This window comes from Melopsittacus undulatus, chromosome 8 (assembly GCF_012275295.1).
Source record: "Melopsittacus undulatus isolate bMelUnd1 chromosome 8, bMelUnd1.mat.Z, whole genome shotgun sequence".
In the NCBI taxonomy this organism is placed as follows: domain Eukaryota; kingdom Metazoa; phylum Chordata; class Aves; order Psittaciformes; family Psittaculidae; genus Melopsittacus; species Melopsittacus undulatus.
The window spans coordinates 37,835,985-37,854,445 of record NC_047534.1 but is presented as its reverse complement, the minus strand read 5'-3'; the positions used below and the strand labels follow the sequence as shown (position 1 = coordinate 37,854,445).

The following is an 18,461-nucleotide window of genomic DNA, read 5'->3' as shown; positions in this document are numbered from 1 at the left end:
TTCCGTAGAAAAATACACTCATTAACTCTAAAAATCACTAAATATATGTATAGACACAATAAAATTCCACAATGATTAAAATTATTTTACCTTAAATGTTACTATCACATCTGCTGGGTAAGCCAAACCCACCATGCTAGAAGTTCTTCGGTACATCCTAAAATAACAAATAAAATATTAAGGAAGGGCATTCCTTTCAAAAGTACTGGAACAATTTATTCTTTTTTTAATTCATCTTTCAGAGTTTGTGAAATAACACTAAGGTATTTGAGGGTCTGATCCCAGAGGTGACATAAATTTTTTAATCGACTTAGGAGAAAAGCCCCTCTGATGGTGTATTACTCCTACATGTTAGTGCAGTCTTTGGTGCATTTTTGTGTAGAAGTTTCAAAGCCATCAAGTTCATTCCCAGAATTTTCCAAAGTTCAGAAGATTTCATTACAAATTTAGAAGTTTCATTTGGATTTCTGTATAGAAAAATCGAGCAGCTGCAGAAATTAAAATGTAAATTTTGGCTCAAAGATTTGCTTCAGGTTCATCCCACCACTTAAGGGATCTTCAGTGACAGACACTGTCATTAAATGCAGTACGTGCTGTAACAGGAAAACAAAGCTCTCACCTTTCTACAAATATCCCAGCCTGTACAGCATGCACAATGCTTCGGAATTTGGGCTTTTCTTCATGTCTCCTTCTTACTATTCCCATTTCCCTTGTGAATGTAGAAGCTAACCAGTCTCGTACTTCCAGCGGGACCGAATCCGAATGGATGTCAGAGAGCTCATCCTCAGTGTCCAAAAGCTTCCTACAACAAAATTAATACAAGGTAACCAAGAAGATGGCAGACTGAAGCAGAACAAGAATGGACAGGTGAACAGCTAACAAAACTTAACAGGAGCAGGAGTTGTCTGCTAGTCTGTAGAACTGACTCAGCCATCACTAAATGACTTCTCTTGTAGACATACCGAGGCCACTGAGAAGCTGAGCACAGAAGGTATCTATCTTCTCTCTCTCATGCTGTTCATGTTCCAGAACACAAAAGATATGCAAATGCAAGATGTTCAAGTGAAGGCAAGAAATTTTTCTACAAAGATGCCACAGCTATGGTGGATGGAAGCATAATCAATGAGTTATAAAATCCTGAGGAGATGTCTTAAAACTAGATGATGTGAACATCTGTAGAAAAATGGGTTGCTGCTATAACTGAGAACACCAGTGGTACCTCTGATCTGTCCTCCAAACTGGTACAAAAAATGTTTTGATACTTACATACAAAGTAAATGATATTACATATCAATGCTATAGTAAATGCATTTCAATGAATACTCTGTATACATACTCCTCATGTTATTCCAGTGAAATAAAAGTATTAAAAAGAATTAATTTCTCTTTGTGGAGGTCTGTATATCGAAGTTAGGCTAACAAAATCATAGTAGCAAAAAAATTATACAAGACTGGATTGCAATTCACCTTTTACTGGTTTTAGTTTTTCAAAAAGTTAGAAAAATGTATTTCTTTTGTGAAATAGAAGAAGTATTAAAAAAGAACTGAATTGGAGGACATCAATTTATCTAGAAGAAGCCTATAACTAGATATGCTCCTAAAACAGACTCAAGACTTCAGTTCTACACTTCTATAAATCTACCAGATGTCAGAACACAACTTTTTTCTTGTTGGTATTTGCCCATATCACTCAGTCTGCTGGGGTTTTCCAAGATCAAATCCCTTATTTAGAACAAAACAAGTTTTCCTTCACGCAGTTGTGCAAGAAATCCCAGAGTTAGGAAGACCCAAATATATGTAAAGCATGCCACCCTTTACAAATATTTATTAATAGAGTACCAACTGAATTGCAGACATTATTTGATTATATGGATCTGTTTCTCTTGTGCTGTCTTTCTGAAATTCCTCGAGTCTGCATGAATTGGACACAAAGCAATAATGGAAAAATTATTTTTAGTGTAATTTTCTTATCAGGCAATCCAGTTGCCAAGTTAAAACTTGGGTTTCTTCTCCTGATTGACCAGAATTCCTGGGAAATAGATATGGTGGGAATTTGGCTACCAGCATTTGCAGATGGGCATTTGGACGAGGAAAACTAACACTGCCTTCCATTTTCATGTTGTCACCTCTGGCACTATCTTTCCTTTTTACTCTTAGGATAACTCTGTTGACACCCTTGTTAGTGCACTCTCCCCTCATATCCATTCAGTGACTCACACCTTTCACTTTCTTCATTTCTTCAGCATTTTCAGAACCTTGCCTACTAACCTGAGGGATTATAGGAAAACACCTAGTAGGAAGCATGGTGCCAGAAGTACTTGTTTCAGCAGGTCATCTGGCCAGCAGCACATATTATGACACTTTCAAACGAGGGTTTAAAAAACGCAACATAAAAGGCCTCCAACATCACCCCTGCTTATTGAAAGAACTGCAGAGATTTTCCAATTATTTTAGGAACATAAAATTATCACACTAGGAAGGCTTTTTAACACAGGGTGCAACAGGAGCAGAATGAACAAGAATTAAGAGGTTTTCTGATAGTGGGACCCAGGCCAAAACTCAGCAATTTAATATGGAGAAGCAGGGCTTGTGTAGAGGAAAGGATTTGGGCAAATTATCTTGCAAAACTGAATCAAAGCTGAGATTGGCCATAGGTCAAAGGTTATAAATTAATTTTATTCCTTAAATTAAATCAATTAGGCTGCCAGCATACAGCAGGGATATTCCACATCACCTGTGCAGCATGAAGCACAGTTCTACATCAGCTTGCTGTAGTTTGAAGCAGATCTGAATTTGGGACCAAGTCCTCAGCTCTGCAGATACGAGCCACTAGAGTTAGAATTAAGACTAGCAAAACACACTGTAGTTTCTCTAATCCTTTTAACCATTCCTCTAAAATATTCAGTCTGTAAATTTTAGTAACAGGAGTTACTTTGTGAAGACAGAACAGAGAAAACAGTTTTAGAAAAACTCGTTTATTTAACCAGTCATTTTTTATCAGAGACTATTGCTCTCTGACGAGAAGTGACCGAACAATGTGCTATGGGAGTGTTTCAGTGTCTCTGGTTCCTACTTAAGTAACTAGGGAAGCAACTGCAGCATAGAATTATGTTGTAAACTCAATCCTTTGTAGATACAAGCTCTTACAGATCCCTCAACACATAACCTTAATAATTTCTCAAAAAGAATTAGTTTCTTTCAGAAGCCTAATTGAAACAGGAGAGGAAGCAAGGGCTAGTCATTCATCTCATAACTGTCTATTTTCTACACTTTCCTGACCTTTTGAAGAATAAGATTTATATTAGGTAAAATTACTTGTGGTGTATGCATTATTAGAAAAGGCCTTCAAATAAATTCACTGTTGACTGACATTCTTCTGTGATTACAAGAACAGGGCTTGGTTATGGGTCTAAACATCTGAATGAATGGATGGTTAGATGGATACATAATTTGATGGTAGTTTTATTTAGGAAGGGAAATAAAATACATCTAAATATCACAAATTCTTAGAATCCAATACTCAACTAATTTCATAGGTTTTAACTTTTGTCCACTTTTCTTCATCTATTTATTCCTTGATTACAAAGTATAGTATTTCCACTACATTTCCATGGGTGTGCATACATATGTATACTTATACAGTACTGTGGATTCTGTGCAATATCATCTGTTTTCTCACCTTTTACTTGCTGATTGTGAAAACACTTCTTTAAACAACCCAAATAAAGCATATTTATATGTTGAGTCATAAAATCATCAAATTGTTTTTATCAATACTTTTACTTACTATTTAGAAGGTGCACATATACATACAAATTCTACTAAATGTAACAAAAAGAACCTTCAATAGCAGTATTAGAACTTGTACACATTAACCAGAAGTACTAACAGTACTTCAGCACTTACATTGAAGTATTAGCTGAAATTTTCTTTTTCACCCAAGAACCAATTTTCAATTGGCCACTAAAGTGCATTTCCACACAGCCCTTGTTCCTTTTATATTGAGTCATTTTACAGCTTGTTTGCTGGCCCCTCACCTACTGCTGTCCACTGCAGCTAATGCATCAAGTAAACCACAGAGTCCTTACATGCCTGCCCTCCTTGCTGTTACTACTTCTGCTGCTAAGAGCGTAACCACAACACAGGTTGACTCTTTGAGCACACGTATTATAGCGTCACTCTGATGCAATCACTGTGCATAACATCATCATTTATTTGAATAATAATACACCACTGTTTATAAGTTCTGAGAAAAATAAAACAGTCTGAAGCATACATTCAAAAACATTTCTATTTCTGAGTGTTTATATTACTGATATTTTATATTTACACAGAACTGACAACTTTCAAAAGCCTCAGTAAAATCAGTGAACCAACAGGAAGTTATTGATGTTTGTGTTTTGCCTAAGGAAAGTTTTATTGCCCAGATAAATGGAAAATATATAAATTCTACATTCTGTAACTCTACTATTACACAGTCTTCTTGCTCTAACTTGCCATTTTATGAATCATAAGTGAGTAGATAAATTATTATTATTATATGTGACTATTCAGGACAGGGACCTGTTGGAGTGAGTCCAGAGGAGGGCCATGAAGTTGCTCAGAGGGCTGGTGCACCTCTGGTATGAAGACAGGCTGAGAGAGTTGGGCTAATTCAGAAGAAGAAAAAGCTCAGGTGAGGCCTCATAACAGCCTTGTAGTACCTAAAGGAGACCTACAAGAAATCTGGAGAAGGGCCTTTTATTAGGGCATGTAGTGACAGGACAAGGGGAAATGGCTTTAAACTGAAAGAGGATAGATTTTTATTAGATATTATAAAGAAATACTTCAGTACGAGGGTGGTGAGGCACTAGAACAGGTTGCCCAGAGAAGCTGTGGATGCCCCATCCCTGGGAGTGTTCAAGGCCAGGTTGGATGGGGCTTTGAGCACCCTAGTCTAGTGCAAGGGTGCTGAAATTGAATGATCAACCCAAACCATTCTATGATACTATAATCCTGTGCTTTTAAAAAAAATAAATAAATAAATAAGAGGAGGAAATGTGAAATCGTATCAGAAGACAGGGTCAAAACAAACACAGTTAAACCACCAACACTGAACTTCCTACCAATTACAGGGATTTTTGCAAGATTTTGCAATATAATTTCTAATTGTAAATTGTGAAATGTAATGTGTAAATTGTAATATTTTTGCAATATGTAAGCTTTGACATAGGTTGAAAAATGCCATTGGATGAATTAATGAGCAAAATAACAAGTGGCCATAGCTGTCAAATACGGGGCTAGAACCTCCGGCTTAGAAAATACTTGGAGTGACTGCAAATCCATAGCCTAATTCTCCAATCAACCACACTGAAGGTAAGAGATGGTGGGCATTTAATTTGCTGTTCCACAAACAACATATTTTTCCATAAGGCATTCCACAAACTCAGCCTTCAAAAGTATTTTTACTCCAAAGTAAAAACCTACTGAGATCAACCCCACTGACCTGCGAGTCCTGAACTCCAAGCTGAACTAAATAGATTTTAATACACCAATGCACATACTTAAATTTTTTCTTCCCTAAAGCTAAGCAACACCTAAAAATGCTAATAAACAAAATAAAAAAGCTCTAACACAATGTGCCACAGAAAGTATTTGTTTTCAACACAAAGTCAGAATTTCCGGGTTATATACACTTATTTCACTCGTAAATAATTAGCTTATAAAGTAGATGCACTATAAGGAAGAGATATTCATGTGAAGGAGAGGGGGAGGCTTGGGTTATTTAATTCTATTCATTCCATGAGTGGAGCTCCCATTGACAGTTGTGGGAATAAGTAAGATATGGCCCATGGCATTCTAGCTTGGCAATCGATTACTATTGCAGTCATAGTAACTAACAACCTGATCTCCTTGTCACAGTACTCTGGTTTACTAGCAAGAATAATTTTTCAGAATTCAACCACTAAATAATTTCTAGCTCTGTTTTCATTTAATCAGAATTTTAAATATATCAATGGACTAGAGAGATGCGTGCTTATTTTCCCTTAGGAATATCTCAGATATACTACGGAGAAGAAAGAAAATGAAAAATAAAAAAGGTAATGGCTATGGGGAAAAAAGAAAATCCAACAGTGCTGATCAGTGCTGCCTGACAGAGATGGTGAATTGAGAAGGAGGTATTAGATCTTTACTGTTTAGTGAATTAATCAAGCTAATGATAAACCCCTTAAGACTGAATTGATCAAACTCCTCCTCTAGGCCAGGAATGCAAAGAGTTTTTAGTCCAAACCACCAATTCCCATTTTTATAAATTATTTGCATTCTGGTGTCTCAGTATCTTCCTGAATGAGCATGAATCAATATATTCAATCAATATTTACATCCTCTACAGTCCACTACAATTTCCACTAACATCCACTAGAAGATCCTCTCGATTCCCACTGAGGACAAATTGCAAAAATGACTAGGTACATTTTCATTACATAAAGGTCTTTCTAAAGGAAATTACAAATTTACCAACATGTTGTACTCTTAAAATTTAGTGCGTTCTCAGAAGAATTGTCCTCATATTAAGAACTACTAATTAATTACACTAAATGGCAAAAACTCTGGATGAAATACAGTTATTACAACAGCAGATAAGTAATGGAGTAAAGACCATTGTTACTGAGAACATTTACTTGTTAATATGTATTGCCTATTCAGTACAGACATACATAGTAAAGGCCATCAACAATTAAGACTCATGTCAGGATTTTCATGATGAAGAAATACCATTTTTCAGGAGTACAGCTTGAGCTAATGAATTTTCCTTGGCATTCTGGAAGCTCTCTAGGGCAGGGACTCTCAGGGCATGAATCATATATAAATTAATAGCAGTAACTTTGAGAAAGAAAAATCCAGTAACTTTGGAAAAGGGATGCAGGCCATTTACTAAATATCCTAAGTGAACTGAAGAGTTTTAGTGAGAATTTAACAGATTTTCAGTGTGTGTTAAGTGTGTTATTTTATATAACTTTGATGCTTTTTGGAAGCTTTCCTCTCAGGAAAAAAAAACAACCTTCTGGCTTAGTACAAAAGATTTTAAAGGCTTATTTTAAGCTTTTATAAGGGTGGGATATACTGAATTAATCTCAACACAACAAGCTTTTTCTCAGTAGCAGCTTTTACAGAAGTATCATTTGTAGATTCCCCTAATGGATGAGCTGATTGATTTACTTCAAATGGTGGGGGGGTTGGAACTAGATGATCTTAAGGTCTTTTCCAGCCCTAACTATTCTATGATTCTAATTCTATGATTTGTTGCTGACAAAGAGACTTCAAAGCACATTTAACCATGGGCTGGTTAGGGACAGCAATCACAAAATTTGGATGTAATGACTCCTTTTTAGCTAACATTATATATATCAGACTGTAGTTTTTTTCAGTAAAAGCTTTTTCTCAAGAAGGACTGTGTTTACCATTATATTATAGAAATACATTCACTATTTCCAGAGCTCTTGTGCAAACATATGTTGTAATGCCTCTTACCTTTAATGAGACCTCCTTTCTCTTCATGAGTGTACCCACAACCTGTGGTTTTTGTCTTGTTGAATCAAAGAAAGATGCTCAAAACAGTTCCCAGCTATATACAATGGATCCACTTTGTCCATTACTGAAACACTGTCTCTTCAAACTCAAAAGTCTTCAAGAGGTTAGGGTTAGGGCCTTTTAAAGGGGCATTATATAGACTAACCCAAATGAAAAACATATATGGGATTGAAACTGCCCAGATAAATATCTTCCTGAAATCAAGTACATTTTTCTAAAATACTTAAGAATTTAAAAAATAAGACCATAATTAGATAAAATATTCTGATTTTATCCAGAACAACTTCTGGGCCTTGGTTTGGGTTTTTTTCTGGCTTTGGAATACATATATTTATTTTTTTTTTAATCTGGTAATTTCCATCTAGGTTTTATTTGACTTATTTTCATCTCAGTTAGAATGAATTAAGAGCTGTGTTTACAAAGAAGGGAACAGCTGTCATGACTGAATTATCAGGCTGTATTTATTTCCTGTTTGACTCTAAATATCTTCCTTCCACTACCTTGAGCCAAGTGGCAGGTACTAATGGAGAAAATCCTGCAAGATTTGCCAAAATTATTTATAACACCTATTGAGTACATTTTAACTTCTTCCACAGAGGAGACCCACTGAGGGGCTGGAACTCTGGGAGCTTCACTGCTTATCGTCAGGGGACAGTGAACCTCTGGTTCAGGTACCAAAATGATAAGTCTCTTTCAAGAAAGTGCTTATTGCACCTTATTCAGCACTGAGAGATGCAGCAGACTTAAAAAGGGATGGTTAAACCAGCATATTAATTGACATGGGGCCACAGATAATTAAGCTCACAGGAAAGCATCACTTACATATGTCTAACTTCTCTGTGCTTTCCAATTACCAATTACCTCAGAACCTTTTATATGGGATATAGAGAGTCATTGCCTCAAACCAGTTTTTCATAATTTTGGAAGGTTATCCCTACTGCCTATTGCTGTTCCTTAGTCTACCCTCAGGGCATCAATAGTAAAAGAAATGTTGTTTCTCTGGCTTTTCCCAGCTGCATATAGTTTTGAAAAATGCATATATGTAAATAAGCATGGTTACATAGTTTTAAAAATGCTATCCTATGCTCAGATAAAAGGCAGAGGGACAGAGCAGCAGGCAAAAGGAAAGAGGACTTGAGAAAAATACTTTATACTCTGCTAAAGGGCTTGAATTCTCCAGCCATTTACAGCTGATTGTTGCACTACAAATAGAGATTCAAGGTGCCATCAGCTTACCATTTGCATGTACATCTGTATGCACACACAACTTTATATAATGACACAGGCTTTCCAATCAACCCATAATAACATACAGGGGAAAACGATTGGTATCCCCTAATGTAAGAAATTCAATCATATAATCAGCTAGGTTGAAAAAGACCTTTAAGATCATCAAGTCCAACCACTACCCCAGAACTGCCAAGTCCACCACTAAACCATGTCACTAAGGGCCTTGTCTCATGGTTTGTGAACACTTCAGGGATGGTGACTCCACCACTTCCCTGGGCAGCTGGTTCCAATGCCTGACCACCCTCTCTGTGAAAAAGGTTTGCGTCATATCCAGTTTAAACCTCCCCTGGCGCAGCTTGAGGGCATTTCCTCTTGTTCTGTCACTTGTTCTTTGAGAGAAGAGACCAGCCACCTCCTCCCTCATCCTCCTTTCAGGCAGTTGTAGAGAGCAGTAAGGTCTACCTTGATCCTCCTTTTCTCCAGGCAAAATAACCAGAGTCCCCTCAGTCACTCCTTACCAGACTTGTGCTCCAGACCCTTCACCAGCTTCATGGCCATTCTCTGGACCTGCTTGAGGAACTCAAATTGGAACTGGTCACTGAGGAAAGCTCAGGCTTATAAAGAGAACAGCAGTTTTGCTAGACTAATGCCTGAGATTTAATCTTTAAGTAGCATAAGTGGATCCCCAGAGATGTGGAACAGGCCAGGCTCTTCCTTGATCCTTGTCTACATTATTGAATATGTTCTGTAAGATACTTCATACTCGGATCTCTTTATTGACCTTAGTATTGATTTTTCATTTTGCTTTTTTCATCTCTGTGCCTCTTCAGAGTTGCAGAAGGTCCTTCTGCAGTACGTGTGGAACAATTGGTGGAATCATGTTATTTAGCTGTTTAATAGTATGTACATCATAACAGGAAAATGAGTTAGGAGGATGCTCCCAACCAACTCCGTTAGTCACTATTCCTAATCTGACTGTAGAGATTTTTAAGGGGGCTTTCTCTCAGATGATCAGTCTACCAGAAGTCAGTCTACCAGAAAGGTGGGAAAGAGAACACCACAGACAGGATTCAGTATTAGGTGGCTGATTGAAGCTGACGTCTTCCTCTGCTTGGATATGTAATCAATGGGTCAGTAAATTCATCAGGACAAAATTCAGGGCTGAAGCCTCATGGGCTTAAAATAGAAAATATTGGTATTTTCATTTGAGTTGCAGAAACTCCATACTGAAGCTTTGGTCCTAAGCCTGCAATACTTTGTACCTTGTAGAACCAGGCATCATTAAATTTTCAATGTTATAAGCCAAACCTCAGGAGTTATTATATCCTGTAAAGCATGCAACTTCTGGGACTTAGTTAATAAAAGTAATCTGTACTCAGATGTATTTCTCACGGCTCTGCTGAGTGTATTAATTGTTATTGTCCTGTGCTATAGCAATTACTTTAAACTATATGGCACTTCATATGTAAGAAAGTTACTGAAGTAATTTGAACTTTATTATATGTGTATATATAAGTGCATGTTCAGGCTCAGCAGGAATGGGCCATTCTGCTTCTGATCTAAACTATTATTCTAATCTACTAACGAGCTCAGTTAACTCAGTTCCAGACTCCTGACAGTGGTAGCTCTGTGCAGGACAAAGAACCCATATTATCTGGTGGAAATGAGAATAAATATAACCACACAAGCTAATTCCAGCCTCCACTGCCATTAGATTCAATGATACACTGCTTTTGCTCCTTACGGATTAGCTTCCCAGAACATGAAGAGCTGAAGAGACCTTCTTTGTGTGTTTATTTTTAAGTGTTCTAGTGAAGATTTAGACAATAGAATACTGGTCATTCTATTTAAAACATGATTATCTTTGCAGTTTGCCATGCAAAAGAGTTTACTATGAAAGTAATGGTGGTGACTACAATGTCTGTCTGCCACACAATAAATATTTTAACTACTTTTTTTTAAGCAGGGAAGTGTCAAAATTTGAAACAACACTACACATAATATTGTCCAACTAAGAAGTAGAAGCTCAGCCTATAATTTTAGCCTAAATTTCACAAAGACAACCAGGTTCAAAACCTGCATCCCCTGAAGTCTGAATTTCATGGAGACTACATTAGTCCAAGGAAGAGAAATTAAAAACAAAATCAAACACTATAAACCAAAATGAAGAATATGGGGAATAAAATGGAAGCCACTAAAACCAGAAGAAGCTGAGAAGTATTTCATTAAAGTAACTCAATGTTTAACTATTACTTGTAGCATAAGTAATATGGGCAAAAAAAATTGTTTTATATGTCTACATACATATACTTCAGAAATACAGCTATAGGTATGGAGAGATATACATAAAATGTATACTTAATGCACAATTATATAAGGAATGCTAGCAAAATCTGGTAGGTTTACAAACTCTGAGGCTGCCGTGGAGAACAGAAGTATTCAGTAAATCAGAGAAAACAAGATACCTGTCTCAGGTATTTCCTTTCTGACTTAGTACAGTGAAAAATCAGCTTATTCTGCAAAATACTGGATGCAATAAATAAGATTAAGCAGTGTTGAATAAAGCAAAAGCTTCATCCATATACTGAAGTAGAATTTTGGAAAATCAATAATCTCCATTTTGCCCATAGGGCTAAAAAAGTAGCCTAAAGACTATGAAAATCTTCAAAACCACTATAAAACAATGTATGTTTATTTTCACTGGGGCAGTTTAACAATCCTTTAACAAGTCCTATTAGGGTAGTTAGCTTACTTAAAGATTTGCTTACAGCAAAAATAATGCACCTGTTACTGCCAAAGCCTATGTATTTTTCAGGTGTACCAGTTTTCTCTGTGTATGAAACGTCTGTTACTTGTCTTGATGCTCCCACACAGAGGCAGAAAACTGGATTCCTCATTGTAAGAATACTATTCATTTCCAGAGGCTGCCTCAGTTTAGAAATCTCACTCATTGTCCTGATGCTACCGCTCAGAAAGAGCTGTGAATACTATACCCATTTAATCACAGTGTTTGGGAAGTGTATGGAAGGAATAATCGATGGTTTATATCCTTGTCTCCTATGCAGCTTTGATACAGCTTCTATGGTTATTAATGCAAAATGAATGCTTAAACTCTGACCACACAGTATCCTGTTACAGCAGAGAGAGAACTGTGATCTTCCAATGCTTCCCGGGCACCTGAGATGTGCTAAGAAGATTTAAATCTAAAACAATCGCTGAAAAATGAAATTTTATGGCCTCTGTTGTAGTAGTATGAGCCCAAAGATAATTTTGTTCATCATTTATTCTATCTGTCAACATAAGAACCTGTTTCAGTTTAACCAGAAATATAACTGTAAACTAATGTGAATCCCCAAACTGACCCCTTGATTCAATGTAAAGGAAGCCATCAAAGAAAATTAATAGGAAAAAGCTAGAGCAGCACGTTAAACAATGTATTAAATATGCAGATTGAGAGTTAGGTACATGAAATAATCAGTATGATGGCAGACTTCTCAAATATAGCATGGAACCAAGACATACACTGCATGCTCCAGCAGTATTGAAGAAGCTTTGGCAGATATCTTTACAAGACCATTCTGCTTAGAAAATCTTAAGGAGGCCAGTAAGCTAGCTAGTTAACTTTAATATAGTACATGCCTTACAATTCTTTCAAGAAGCCAAATACTCTGAACTTCTAATTTAATTGGAGTCAACCCACATTAAAGATGATTGCCAGCAATACTGCTAGTAACAATAATCATAAACAAAGCATCAAACATTATAAAATACATCACAGCTTTTCATGAATTTATGTATTTATAGGCCAGATTAGAATATTCTGACTCATCTCTATGAGCATTTCATTCCAAAACAGCCCACTTTTTTTCAGTGATACATTACTCAGCATGATTATTGGTATGTGGCCTGTGGGGGAAAGAAAAACCATCTTTCAGAAAATTTTCATTATTTTATACTGTGAACATTAATAATAAGTGAGGCAAACTCTTCAGATGATGGTTACATCTGATCTTTAGAATCTTCTTTGCTTTAACCTTGTCACTAAAAGACAATTTGTTTACATACAATTCTTCCGATGTGCAGATTTTCAGCTCACAGCAGCTACAACTGCATGCAAAGACCAGACTTCTAAAATGTGATTCTCAACCTACTTTTCTTTTTTTTATTTCCCCCTCAGACTTACCTGGTCTCATCAATATAAACTGCCTCCAGCACAGATGCTGCATATTCAATATTCTTTTTTAAATCCACCACATTAATGTCACCCTTCTCCAGCTGCTTTACCAAGCATCTTAATCTGTGAAAAAAAAAGAAAATAAAAATATTAGTGTGTTGCTTATATCAATTTTTAGTGACTGCACTTTCCATTTGTAATATTGGAACCAACACAATAGCCAATGTAGAAGCAAAAGACAATCACCGCATCTCTTTCATTTGAAATGGGTTTAGAACACACATAACAACCAGTTGTACATTTTTACAGCTTGATAAATTTGTAAGATCTGTTAAGATAAGGCATATACGTTCCGGTAAGACAGAGAGGACTCAGTAACTGCCGTCAGAGTGACTTCGTATTAATTTGTGACATTACTATTATGCCTGAGTTTCTATTTTGTTTAAGTAATAAATAAAACTTTGCAAGTAATCCCGCTACAATTTTTCTGTGCTTAGGTTGATTATAATTTTTTAATATCCATTGTAAACTGGTTTTGCTTCATTTAAGTGTCTCATATTCATTTAGGCTTCCAGTATGTTCTTGCTGCAGAATTTGTATTTCTTATTAGTGTGAGCTAATGTGGTGCACCATTGTTTTGCTGTTTACAGAAAATTCATCATTATACCAGATGAAAGTGGTGCCTATGGCATTGGAAAAATCCATATAATCCATATTTTCCCAAGTGTACTCTTACTTTTAAATTACAAACATGGATAACCAAAGAGGATTTTATAATGCATCAACTCATGCCTCTGTAGCAATACATTTATACAGATAAACACCTTGAATACCAGATTTTTCCTAAAGTCTCTGATGAACACTTCTGACATTGCTCAACTTAACCATACAGAGTAGTCATGTCACTGCAGTTAAACGAAAATCTAATCACAGTAACTGTGTAGAGCTGTGACTTAATAGATGCTTGAAGCATGGGTATTTTCTTCTTTCTGTGCTATATCTCTGAGTTGAAATAATCTATGGGTTTGTATCATGTAAGATAAAGATTTCTGTAGTAAAAGATATATCATTATTTCAACATAATTTTCATGAAATAATCTTTTTTACGTATATGGAATGTGAAAAAAATCATGGGAAACAGTAGACTGAAACTTAGCATGAAACTGAAAGAGCATGTATGAGATACAATATGCTATATAACATGTTATATACACTATATATTACTTTTATTGGTCATATACAATATTTGACTTAACCTAATTAAAATGAATGAATTTAAAAAAATGCAGTGATATTCAAAACAGATCTCTTATAAATTTGGGAAGTATAGTTCTATCATGAAATCACTTTCATGACTTCTCTTTATATTTATTTGGCCTAGGGATAATGTCATGGTTTGAGCACCCTCAAAACATGCTCAAACCATGACAGATAATTATGTCCAAGCTTGCAAGGATAATTTTAGCAAATGGAGCTTTCAGACCAGCCTTCTCAGTTCTCTAAAGTCTTGATTCAACTCTAATTAGCATAGAACATAACACAGATAAAGCTCTTAGCAACCATATTTACTTGGTATTTTATACAGTGCATCACATATAAATGAATAGAAAATTTAGTGTTAAAAAATTTTATCAGAGGAGTGAAGTGGGTGGATGAAATACTGTGGAAACACATCTCCTACACAGAAATAACCTTATGCATGAGGAGCCAGGTCCAGTACCTAACTCCTTCCAGTTCAGAGGTATCTATAGACTGAAGAAGCACTCACCTTGCAGTACCCAAAACACACAGTGTAACTCTGCTGAGATGTCTGCTCCTCACTAATGCATACAACCCCTCTTGAGCAGCAACACTAAAATGAGGTGAGTCTGCCAGCATCATCACCACTACTTGCAAATAGCCTTCTACCACTTGCACTGTTACCTCCATGTTTAACTGAGCATGCCTCCGAATCGCAGTTTCCAAAGTGAAAGCATAAATGAATTGAAAATACAACACTTCCCAGTGGGGAGCAATATTAGCTCAAAATAGTTTCAAGTTATACAATTTCCAGTGGTTCTACTTTTTCTCAAGGCATAGACCAGATGACAGATAAGTGGAATCATTTTTATGCCTGTGGTAGGAAAGGAGCCCCTGGGGTAGACTTTAAGCCACTATAACCTTGCAATATCTCACTGCGTAGGTGGCAGACAACCTATGTAACTTGCCTTGTGTAGCTCATATTCTAGGAGGACTGTAGAAAACAATAACAGACTGAGCAATTAGGAAAAGCTGCTCAGGCAAAGTTAAAGTGATTATGAAGAGATATAAAGAATCACAAAAGGAAATAAAACCTGTATCATTCAATGATGCCCAGTGACCTTGTCATCTCAAGTATCCACACTTTGGAGACATGCCCTCAAGGGTGTCTGTAGCTCACCCAGTGCAGATCTACCATAGAACCACAGGATAATTTTGGTTGGAAGAGACCTTCACCTGATTCAAGCTCTTGTTCAAAGCAGGGCCCACCTCAAACTTAGGTATAAATTCAAAGATAGATCAAATTTCTCAGAGGCCTTCCACTTGAGCTCTGAATGAATGGAGATTTCACAAACCCTCTGGGCAACCAGTTTCAATGTTGAACCAGCCTCATGGTGGATTATTTTTTCTGGGACTGGAATGTCCTTTTATGGCAACCTGTGCCCAGTGGCCCCCAACCTTTGCTGTGCACTTCCAAGAAAAGAATGTCTCTATCTACAGTACAACTTCCCATTGGGAAGATTGACACAGATAAAATCTTTCCATAGTGCTGCTGATCAGACACTTGTCAGGTGATAATCATAAGATCTACCACAGAAATTAGAAAAATGGACTTTCAATGCAGCAAAATTAAGTGGTTTATAACAGTATATGAATAATCTGAATATATTCAACATATTATGCATTGAAGTGAAATAGCCACAAAGTTCAAAAGCTGACATTTCAGTAATTAAACTAACATTTTAGTAAAGGATAAATATGTCAATTTAGATGACAAACCAACAAATGCTAAAGTACTCACAGGCCAGCATACCACAAGACAAAGAAAACTGTAAAAAAGGACAAGGAAAAGTAACAAAAAGGAATTATTTAGTACTCCAGCTGTGTTGGACAGGACTTTCATTTATTTGTTTTCTTTTAATTAAGTGTGATATATTGAAAACAAACATGAAAAATACCATTAGAAAGCCTGAAAAGCTACTTGAAATTTGAACTAATTGTATTATCCTTCCTGTAAACTGCGCTACTAAGAAATAATAGACAGCAACAAGAAAAATACCTGGAGGGGCCACTTTCTGAAATGGAAGAATGGATTGCTGGAACTGTTTCAAGGTGCAAAGAAAATTGTATGCAGAGTTAGTATGATACAACATGAAAGAAAGAGATTTACAGAGAAAAAGAAACAGATTATTTCTCTCAAGATAACTGAAAACTGCATTTTAAATGCATTTTAAAAGTAGCAGCCCTGGTTTGTAAAGGAGAAAGACACATCTGCAATTAATAAAGGGAGTGGGTGGAGAACCATCTTCTCTCATATTGGGTAAACACCATTAACATTGCTGTGGAATTAAATGCTTTTATGGACAATTCAAATGCACTTTGCACCTACCTATCTTTAACAGTGCCAACTGTGAAGTTACCAGGACTAGTGTTTCCCCAGTCTTCACCTTCCCATGCAGCTGATGCCTATGCACAACTGTGGGCACTAAGCTTTAATGCCCACCCAGCAACACAGGAAAACCAGGATTAAAATGAGGATTTTCTCCTGGAGTAGCCAAGGTAGCTGTGTTCTTGGTTAACAATATCAAAACATGTTCTTGTTTAACTATATTAAAAACACGAGTCAGTTGTTTCCACCTTCCTTATTAAAATTCTCTCATGTTTGAATTAAAGTTTTGATAAATCTGCTGTAACCTTGAGAGTACCAAATTAGCTCAGGGTAGATTTTAGGTTATTTGAGAATACTTCCTATGACAGTTTCAGTAACTACACGGAAAAAAATGAAGATAAGGAATCAGTGATTAAAAAAGACTTTTTGCAATGTCATCATGAGAAAGTGTTTTCCTTCATGGAAAGAAGAAAACAAGAGAATATCTTTGCAAATACTGAATAATTGTCCTAAACTGAGACTAACAAGATAACAAAGAAAGGTGCCAGGGGTGGGATTACTTAAAAAGGGAGACTGTAAGGTAGAGCCAGACAATTTAAACAATTTAAATTTCAGATTGTAAAGATTTTTAAAGCCTCTTCTTTGTCCACGGGGAAACAAATTACCAGTGCTTGCTGAGAATAAATGAGTTAAAGGCACAAGAACCAGAAGAGGAAAATTCAGCCTGAAGTTAACTTTGAACCTGAGAAAAAGACGCAGTGTCTGCTTTTCCAAAGGCTGCCTTTATCTGCCATCTGAGTCTCCCCACCATAGAGCACTGCAAACAAACAGCTTTTTAATTTAGACATCTGGACTTCACTTTAAGCTGGTTTGGAAAATGTGTGCCAAAAAAAAGGGCTTTTGGCACGTATCGTATTAAAGGAGAAATGAAATAAGCAATAAAAAATAAACTGTAAACTAGCCCTGCTTCCTGTTTTTCAATTAATGGAAGCCACTGTTGAAGATGGACAATGAACACAGTAATTCTTTGAAAGTAATAAACACATGCTAATACTAAGTACAGAAAAATCATTATTAATATTCAACAATCATAATGCCAGCTTAAAAATTATCTGTGTTGGTTAAGACAACTCCAATTACAAGTTGTATATCATTATGTTCCCATGAACTAGTTGAGAAAAAGCCTAACTGTGCCAAATGTATTAATTCCTTGAAAACATTATGAGCAAACACTGACAATGTGTTAAAAAGTTTAAGGACAGAAAAATATTATTCACTATAAACAGCTGTTTCATATTTTATTTGAGCTATTTAGTACTTCATAATAAAATTAAATTAATAATTTTAATCCTTATTATGCAAGTGAATTGACCTTCTAAATGAACATTACAAACTAAGAATGGGCTGATGTGTAATGTGAAATTAAAAGTAAAAAGGAGGCAATATGGTTAGTTACAGTTTAAATACCAACAGTTTTTACAAACTTTGGTGAAGTGGGAAATTTTCCTCTAAAACTATTTAGAATTAATACTGGAAGCCAGTTTTGCTACCTGTAGTGAGTCTTATAATGATCAGTTGAATACTGGGGAGAGTAATGTTCACCCAGTAGTTCCACATCTATCAAAGGCAGAAGTTACATTCTCACTCACACATGAACACTAAAAATGGGAAAATACCCACCAAGTCCAAACCATTAACAATGGGAAGTTCAGCTCATCTATTTAAAACAACCCAATCCCAGAATCCAAGTAGTTTTACATATCTACATATTCAAAATTCAGGAAGGTATCTGAATTAAGGAGAAATCCAAAATGGGAATAACAAAACTTCTATCTTGGAAAAGTCACAACAAATAAA

General features: G+C 36.0%; 1 protein-coding gene across 1 annotated transcript in view; it reads right to left on the bottom strand.

The window, feature by feature from the left end:
• Positions 1-13,095, bottom strand: part of PDE1A (phosphodiesterase 1A) — a 49,372-nt gene extending 36,277 nt beyond the window's left edge. The window contains exons 1-3 of the mRNA XM_031052303.1: positions 12,986-13,095; positions 620-802; positions 91-157 (exon numbers count right to left, since the gene is read on the bottom strand). Coding sequence (XP_030908163.1) covers positions 91-157; positions 620-705 — 153 coding nt within the window. The 5' untranslated portion in view covers positions 706-802; positions 12,986-13,095. The remainder of the gene's footprint in view (positions 1-90; positions 158-619; positions 803-12,985) is intronic.
• Positions 13,096-18,461: the final 5,366 nt, after the last annotated feature.